Consider the following 9,516-nt stretch of genomic DNA (forward strand, 5'->3'; position numbering starts at 1 on the left):
GAGGCCAGAATAAATGATAATATAAGTGCTGTGGATATAGAAAAGCAATAAAGGTGTACCAACACTGAAGGTCTGGCAAAAAAACTCAACATGCACATGCACACACACTCTCCAGTGAAAAAACTGGCAATGTTAGTAGCCTCAAGGTGCAATTTCCTGGAGCACTGAGATTGACACGCCAGCACTAAATGTTGTTAATTTAACTAACTTCAAATTAATGGCAGACTCTGCAGTGGCTGAACCCCTCAAACACAGTCTCATTATAGCCTTGCTGGGAATGTCCTAAATATAGGCATTGACAGCTTAAAACAAATTCTCTTACATCGGGGTATTTTTAGACCCACGTAAGGCGTCAGAGTTTGTGTCATGGTATATGGTTGATTAATTGGGTTGGTAAGTCACTCTCCAACCCACAAACTGGGCATAAAAAGGCCCATGAAGGAATACAAAGAAGTTTTATAACTACAATATGTAGTTACAAGCAATATTGGTATTCCAGTAAAGTGAGAAGGTCTGTTTTGCGTTTAGATTTTCTCTGGTTCTGTAGAACTTTGAAATTCTCATTTAAGTGGGATTTTAGGCCATCTGAAGATCAGTAGTAAGGGGTCTGTGGGGAATGGAAGTGATAGATTTCCACACAACTGGCCTCCTGAAGGCAGCATAGCCAAAATCAAAAAGATAATCAAAATAAAGCAAAGTCTAGACAACCCATCATCCTTTCATTTTTGATGACAAACTCTACATTTCAGACCAGGATCTTTGAATCCCTGAGGTCCTGTTGCCACATTTTTAAGGATTTTTTTCTCAAAATTGCTATTAACCCAGCTGCCCCTGTGTTAATCACATTAGAAGCTCAACCTGGTTCATTAATTGGTGTATATGAGACAGAGAACAAAAAAGATCTACTGAGCACACATCCAATGAGCAGATATTGCTGCAAACATCCTCCAGCACTCTTGTTATAATCATCCCTACAATAAAACCAGACAATTTTTGTGTGCCCTGCAATTGATTTTCCCTAGCAACAGCAGAATTGATCTCATGCAAGCAAGTATCTAAGTCAATTTGTGCTCTTTACTTACAGTGTGGGCTTTCCTTTGCCCCAACATGTAGAAGGGTCCTGGCAATGGGGATGTTGTTTGTCAAAATGGCAATATCCAAAGGAGTGAGTCCCTCGCTGTTTGGTGTGTTCAGGTCCAGTTCCTCCAGGGTGTATTGATAAAGAAGAATCTGAACAGCATCCAGGTCCTGCTGCTCTACAGCCTCAAACATAGCTTCATTGCACTGAAAATTCTGTGTGTCAATAAAGACAGAAATTTAGTAAAACTTTTCATATATTTGTGCTTTAAAAATAGAGAAAATTTTTGTTTTGTGAGATTGCTTCTCAAAATAAAATATTGCTCCTTCTGCCCCAAGTTAGGCTCAGCTTGAAGCATGGCAAATGGTTGCAGCAGAATTGAGCTTGGTCTACCCCTGAAGTGCTTGAAATTGCTTCAGGTATGTGGGAAGATTCAAGTGAGATTTAAACCATATGGAACAAACACATCCTTCTTCAGACATCTGCCCTGTAATCAAACTCTATCAGCAACATTTTGTTTGCAGTGTGAAGCTGGGTGATACACTACAGTTTTGGCAGAGCCTTGGACTACTGAGTTTTTCAAACTCAAACTTTCAAGAAAACTACAATCAGGTGATGAAAATCCAAATCAAACAAGCAATTTTGCAGAAATCCTCTCCCAGTTCCTGTGTGAGCCAGCATGTTCATTCTACCACCTCAGTTATTTCTAGGTGCCTGTGTTATTGCATTTAAGTTGTAACTAGAAATAACCTTGAAATTTATAGTCCTTAAAAACAGAAGTAGAAATGTGTCTGAAAAATTGGACTGCCCAGTGTGCATGTCTGAGAAGCAGCAATCAAACCCAGGAACTTTCATGGCACCAAGTCTGAGGCAGGAAGAACCACTGAACCTTTTCCTTACCAATGTCAAGGAGATAAAAGAATGGCACAACACAAAGGCCCCTGTTGTTTCGTAATTGAGCTGGGGAGAAGCAGGTGCAGGAGAGTAGCAGGGCCTGCAGGTTTCTTTTATGAGAACATCCTACTGGAGCCTGCAGTAACTCCAAGTTATTTGCCAAGATTCTTTAAATTCTCTCCCAGTGTCCCATTGCCATAATTACCTGATAGGGTTTTTCCCTCTTTGGAATGAATTAGCAGGAGCAGGAGGCCCAGCAAGGCAAGGAGGGCTCAGAGCACAGATTTGGATACGCAGAATAAACCAGCTCCCTGTGTCCCAAAACCACAGGGAGGGAGCACTGAGAAAATTCTCATCACAGAATGCACTCTTTATTCTATGAAATAAATATTGAATTGAAACCATTTTCCACTGTGATTAGAAGTCACTTCAACCGCTCTAAAACTTCATTTTTTTTTTAAAATTGATATAGTTTTATTTGGCATATCTGTGTCCAAGTTTGCTCTCGGTGAAGCAACACTGACCTGCTGGAACATCTTTTGTCTCCTCATAAAACACATGGATTAGGTTTCCAAGCAGCTCTGGAAACTGCAGTCCCCAGCTCCACCATGGAATCTGATCAGTTCTCCAGGGGCTTTTCTTAAATGTGCATGACTTAAAAAGTGTCTTCAGAAATTTTCAGGCCTGACAGGGATCTTCTGGTCTGCTCTTTTCACGTGAAATATTGGTACCACAGTAAGAAATTGCAAAGGTGATGCTACCTAAAACTTTTGGTACAGACCCCATCTGTGCTGAATATTGGGGATCAGCAAAACAGGAAGACAAATGTACATAAGATGCCCTTTACCCCAAACTGCCAATATAAAGAAATGGGATACTTATGTTAAGATAATGATCTAAGGATGAGATGAGCTGTGCAGCAATAAAGCAAATTTGGGACAGTAGTTCTGACTTGGGAATCGACCTTGGAGACACTGAAGTACAGAACAGTTCATGTTAGAGAAATGTTTTTTCTGTAGGTTTATTTTTTTCTGTAGGTTTCTGTGCAGAATAAAAGATATGAGTTAATCATCAGTGCTAATGATGGGGCTCTGTCACATTCTTGGGTTTAGACTTTTCTCCAGATGGTGAGATTCAGGTTTAATTTTATAACCAAATACTTTGACCACACTCCAGGTACAAGATAAAAATCTCAGAAAAAAGGATAGTTGAATGGCAAGCAGCTCTAGTTGTCATTATTTATCAACTCCTCTGTTCAAGATAAAAATTGTTTGTAAGAACATACACTGTCATTAGTGAGAACACATGTCCAGAAAACTTTAGAAGACAGCATATATTTCCCTTATTATATTATAAAACTTCAAAAATGTCAGAAAATTTTACTGCAATGCAGGAATATTTCTTATCATTCCAGTAGCTCCACATATCTCCTGTCTTGCTTATGTAAAACATTTATAATCTTGATATCAGAGACCTTACTCTTATTCTAATTTTAAGTAATTATAATTACATTATAATTACAAAATATTTTAATTATTGGTATGATTCTGATACTTCTGTATGTCTTCAGCTCCACTTAACAGTGATATTGATTTAACAGCTGTATGTCACTGTATTATAACTCAAAATTAATAGAGAGCACTGATGTTTGAAGTACAGAGGAAAAAGAAAGCTGTGCTCTTCAATCTATGTAACTTCATTATTAAGATGAAGAATTGTGAACTGATAGGTTTCTTTTTCATAGAAATCATTAGAAATGTAAAATCAGAAAACCACAGAAAGGTTTGGGCTGGAAGGGACCTTAGAGATCAACTTGTGCCAACAGCCTGCCACAGGGACACCTTCCACTAGAAATACATTCACCAATTCTTCTATATCAGCATTCTAAACAACATTCATTTCATCACTCTTAACATCCATTTCAAGTTCTTTTTCTACTGTTACTGGAACTTTCTCTACAGGGTTCTTTATAGGAATACAGGATAATCATGCTTCAGAATCTTCTACATTTTGATCCAATCAGAAAACAAACTACTCTTGTAACTGATCACAGCTATGAAAATTACTTATTGAGCAGTGGATTAATCAAGAGCATATTACAAAGGGAATTGTTTGAAGGAAATGGAATGACTGCATTAGTCTGCATTTCTTTTAGTTAAGTTTAGTTTTGGAAACAGTCTGGGAGCAAAATAAAAAGGTAAAGCTGATGATATCACTGGGTGAAAGGCTGTGGTGCTCACTCAGGACAAGCTAGTTATTTCTCTCTTCACATTTTCCCTTCTGTGGCACTGGGTACACATATGGTTTTCCCTTTTTAAAAAACCAGAATAAGTAATTATCTTTTAATTGGCTTTACATATGTGCACAAAAGTTAAATGAGTTAGCATTTGTAGAGTGCTACCCTAAGTGCTCAGTATCATTATTTAGCTTTAATTCCAATTCTGTGACAAACTCAGGAAATCTTGGACTACATCTCCTAAGTTTCTTCCGTTATAGAAACAAAAAATTCACTATTACATGATAGTAAAAGAGAGATGGCTAACTTCACTATTATAGCTGAAATTAACCCAAATTATGTCTGACATAAGCATTTGGTCCTTTTTAAATATATATATGTAGACATACACACACCCCTAAATCTAAAAAGAGATTTTACCTACCTGTCAGATTGCTGTAGAATTATTTTAAGAACTTTGATTTAAACTGTTTTTTTTTTATTCAGTTATCACGATTTAGACCTGCCAGTGTGCCTTTGAAAATGCATCTTTGGACTTCTGCTTTCCAAATGAAATACCTGAAGTATTTGTGAAATTTTGGCCCTAAGTAAGTTGTTGAGCAGAATCTAAGCACATGTTTAAGTTAATTTGTCATAAACGCTCTTGCCAGCTGATCTGTTGGCAAGAAAGTTTCACCAAAAAGGGAAAAAAATAAAAGCAAATTTCTATTTCTTAATTTCATTAGAAAACTGATTGAAAAAGCTGCACTGATTTAAATGAGAAACAGAGCGTGAATATCATAAGCTACTTCATCCAATCCAAACAATTGCAAGACCAAATTGCAAATACCAGGTTTTCCAAATGAGCAATTCAGACACAAGCAATAGACTGAAATCCATCAGCAAGTCCTGTGACTTCAAAGAGTGTAAAATCACGGGAGCTGTGATGTGGCCTTTCTAGCTGCTCATGTGTGCATCCCTCATCAAACTGTGCTAGACACTCAGAAATCATCCTGGAGAGACAGGAAAATATCTATTACTTATCTAAAGTCTATCATCACCCATGCTGGTGAACTGCCCCATTTGGAAGTTTCCATCCACCCCAGCTCTCCTAGTCCAGAAAAAATTCTACACAACTTTTCCCCAACTATTTGCTTTCACACAGAAAACAGAAATATACTTGAAAACTGTACAGTTTGCCACAAAAAGCTTATCACATTCCATGTAAAAGACTCTCAAGTATTGCAGCATTTGTCAGACATCTGCAGTCCAGGGATCAGAAATCCAGACAGGTATAAAGAGTAATATCTTTAGACCCCAGTGCTCTGTTTAATCCAGCTGGTATTGGCACAAATACCAACACGAGCCCTCATTTACCTTTATTAGATAACTTCTGCTCTGAAAGGACAAAAGAAATTAAATCCAAAGAAAAACTGAATCCCATTTAAAAGTGATTGGGTTAAGTTTAGGAGAAGTTTTTGCATTGCTTTTTCCTTGACTCAGTCCTGCAGCCTCTAATCATTAGCTGGACAGCTGTGCTACGTGATTAATTTATTTAGGTGTTACTGTGATGCACAAATGTATATACTGAAAAGAACTACAGTATTGCTTTGCAGTAAGTAATAAACATGTTCCAGTAAGTGATTCAGTGCCAGAGTATTTAGAAATGCAATCTTATGTAGCTTAATTAAAATGAAGTGCCCCTTTCAAGCTATTTGCTCTAAGTTTGACTGAAAAAGTCCACTATGTACTACTGGAGTTGGAAAAAGTGGTAAAGTAGTTTCTGCAAAGACTTGTTTTGATAAACATGAGTTCAAGAATAAAGCTATTTTGGGACATTGCTATGTCTGCAGCAAGACAACAATTTACTGAATGGAAAGTGTTGCACAGCAAGAGAGAGTGGAAAGAAAACTCTTCACTAGCCAAAGCTGAAAGAAAACAAATTCTAACAAATGTTGTTCACTTGTCTGGAGACATGATTTTACTCCTTGACTTAGCTCAGTGGCACAGAAACTCAATGATTAGAAAATACATGAGCTAGCAATCTGACCTGGAATGTTTCCACCCCTTCACTGATGGTTTTCTTGCTGTTTACTTCTAGGGAAAACTGGGAAAACAACAAGCAGAATGGACAGAATGGGATCCAAAACCTCTTGAGTTCAGTGGGAGTCTGTTCAGTGCCTGTTGTGGGCACCAGCTCAGACCCCAGGCTGGTGATACCTGCAGGTTCCTGTGCTGGGTGTTCTCAGTGACAAAAGCTGTGACACTCCCATGACAGTGTAGTGGGCTGAGGGGACAGAGCACAGGTATGTCTGTGTCCCATTAAATCCCCATCCACACAAAATCAAAGTCTCCTGATGGTGATGTCTGGTGGAATGAGCACTCCCACTGCTGACAGAGTGAAAAGGGACAGATCTGAGGTTGTAATTTATTGCCTCAGGCTCAGCAGAGGACTCGGCCCCCAGCAGCAGTGCCCTGCTCCTCAATCCTTTGGCTCAGCTCACTGGCAATTTCTCTTATTAGTGAAGTATGACAGAAGAGCCCATGTTTGAAGAAATGTGTAATCTGAAGGGTGTATTTAGATAAACACTGCTCAGAAGAAATGCTCACAGACTGGCATTCATTCAGCCTACATGTCAGTCTGCTCTGGCATGTTCCCAGTGCTGGTTTATTCTCCTCCTCCACTCCCTCAGTCACACATGAGCTTGTAGTTAAAAAAAAAATAAAAAAGGACAAGATAAGATAGTGGTTAAAAAAATTAATCTAAAAATTCATTGTTTCCCCACTGTTTGAGACCTCAATTCAAATCATCCCTAGAAACTGAAAAGCATTTGGAAACCCACAGCCTCAAAAGTAGAGCTGCTGGCTAACATGAAAAGGCTGTTCTCCAGCTCACAAGCCTTGTTTGAATTTCAGTCTTCTCTTATGAAACAAGGATCTATTGGCTCTGGAAGAGGTGAGAGGAAACAGCTATGATCCTCTGCTTCCTTCAGGTCATGGTCTTTCATCATAGGAGAGAGACAACAGTCTCCATGGGTCATGCAAGGGTCCTCTGTCTTCAGGAAAGGATGATCCTAGGTGACAGCATCAGCTAATTGAATTAAAAATAATTTCCAATTCTTGCACTGATATGTCTCTTACATAATGTGTGAGTGTTAAAGAAGTCTAGAGTGTCCTTTTCCCGTCTGACAAAATGTAATTAATATTTTTGTTGTCTGGCACAGACTCTGAGTTTAGTTCTGCATTGCACTAAACATCTGATTGGGTGCAGCAGAGTGCTGCTTCCAAGGGGCACCTCCTGGTGCATTCACAGACTCCATCATTAGTCTTTGCTCTGCAAAAGTGGAGACAAACTCAATAATTGAGAGGAGACATTGAAGAATATGTTCTTCCTGCTTAGGAAAAAGTGGAGTTTATTTTGTTTTGGCAATATCAGCAAGCGGGTTCATCTTCCTCCAGCAAATAGAAAATATTCTGCTGTACACTGAATTTACATTGGGCTGTTATTTCAGGGACAAAGTCCATTCCCTAGAATGTGTGCACTGGGGGTTGTGTAACCTCAGCAGCACTGGCAGCAGCAGGAGCCCTTGTGAGGGTGAATTCCAGCAGGTGTTTCTATATTTTATTGTGCTGGTACCAGAGTGCTGGGATGGGATTTGGTTGGGTACCCATGCCAGAGTCCTTCACATGTGATCTCTTTCTTCCATAGTCTTATGTACTGACCATCACCACAGCCTTGCATTTATCTGCCATGCCTGAAAGTTCCATTTGCTCTGACATTTGGAGAAATGGGAACTTCTATTAAAGCCATCTTCACTTTTCTCAAAATACTTTATTTTTTTCTTGTAGAGGAATACTCGTATATATAGATTTAATTCACATTTTATCATGTAAGTGCCAAGCTACAACCTTACTCCTAAAATAAGCATATTTACTCCTAAAATAATAGATGTAAAATGCAAGCATTTCACACTTGAGTAGGTGTGTTTACCCCTCAGGAAGGCCAGACTGTGTTTTGACAAAGCATCACGAGTGCTAAGGCTGGGGAGAGCACACCTGCCAGGGAACAAAGCGAGGTGATGAGGACTGCACAGATGAAGAGGCAGCTGATGAAGGAGATGACCAGGAGGGTGAATTGGAGGGTGAATTGGAGGGTGAATTGGTGGGGGCCAGGCTCTTACCATGGAGGCCTTGCGGAGGCTGAGGCGGTCGGAGCGGGCTCTGAAATAAGCTTCATCGAAGGACGTGTGGCTGCCCTTCAGCTTCTCCGACAGGTTCCTGTACAGCCTCTTGGCAGCGTTGGGGGACGATGGCATGCTGGCCTTTTTGCTCTGCAGGAGGCTCAGGTTGTGCATTTGCTGGGTCATTCTCAGCCAGGGCTTTCTAGAAGAAAAACAGCAGCCATTTAGTGAGGTCTTGCTACACCAACGTCACTGAAACGCACGGTGCGGCTGAAATCACTTTCACACACAGTTTCTGGACACACAGAGGCATGGTTGGGACTTTCTTAATGGCAAATTGCTCTTTATGGAATTAGACCCATAGATATCTATGGAGACAGAGAATTAAAGATGGAAAAATAAAGCAGACCACCTCAGAATTATTTACTAACATGTATAAGGAGAAAGGGTTTCAATTAATGAGGGAAACAATGTATTTTTCAGAGTTCTGGCAGTACAGGTGTCAGAAAAAATGGCACCCAAAAGTAAATGTTGCTGTGGACAGTTTCATGCTGAATGGCTTCTTCCTCATGTAGTGGGCAGGCACTGGCTGTGTTTACATGTTGTATTACTTTACCCTGCTCTGTGTTTGTCCTGTCCATTTAGAGTACAAACCCTTCCAAGACAGACTGCTGCCTCTCTCTGATTGCCTCACCTAACTGGATTTCCATATTATCTCATAATTAAACAATTCTTTCTATGATCTATCATTACAGTAATTTTTCTGTATTAAGAAAAATTGAATTAATATTTAATTCTGGAAGTATGTTATGTGGGAATAATTTTGCCTTTCCAAAGGAAAACTAAGAACCAGATTTGACCCAACTGCAGGCCTAGGAAACCGTCCCTATGGATTTCTAAGTGAAAAGGTGATAAAAATGCATCATTTCTTCCCATTTTCCTTTTCCCCTGACAAGAGTGTGCACACCTCTGTAAGGCAGGATGCCTCTCTAGGAGAATTCACAGTTGTAATAATAAACCTGGCTACCCTTTCAGATTATTCTCATGGTCTCAGCCTTCTTTTGAGCAAACTGGATGGCAGGACCAGACTTTAATGACTATTTCCAGTGAAAGCATTCTTTACTGAACACTCACCCTGCTGTTGAGGC

The 9,516-nt window shown here is 39.6% G+C and overlaps 1 protein-coding gene across 1 annotated transcript in view; it reads right to left on the reverse strand.

The window, feature by feature from the left end:
• The window catches only part of ANKFN1 (ankyrin repeat and fibronectin type III domain containing 1), a 56,991-nt gene extending 48,436 nt beyond the window's left edge, over nt 1–8,555 (reverse strand). Inside the window, exons 1-2 of the mRNA XM_058852535.1 lie at nt 8,369–8,555; nt 1,083–1,293 (exon numbers count right to left, since the gene is read on the reverse strand). Coding sequence (XP_058708518.1) covers nt 1,083–1,293; nt 8,369–8,554 — 397 coding nt within the window. The 5' untranslated portion in view covers nt 8,555. The remainder of the gene's footprint in view (nt 1–1,082; nt 1,294–8,368) is intronic.
• Nucleotides 8,556–9,516: the final 961 nt, after the last annotated feature.

The sequence above is a fragment of the Poecile atricapillus genome, chromosome 17, assembly GCF_030490865.1.
Source record: "Poecile atricapillus isolate bPoeAtr1 chromosome 17, bPoeAtr1.hap1, whole genome shotgun sequence".
NCBI lineage: Eukaryota > Metazoa > Chordata > Aves > Passeriformes > Paridae > Poecile > Poecile atricapillus.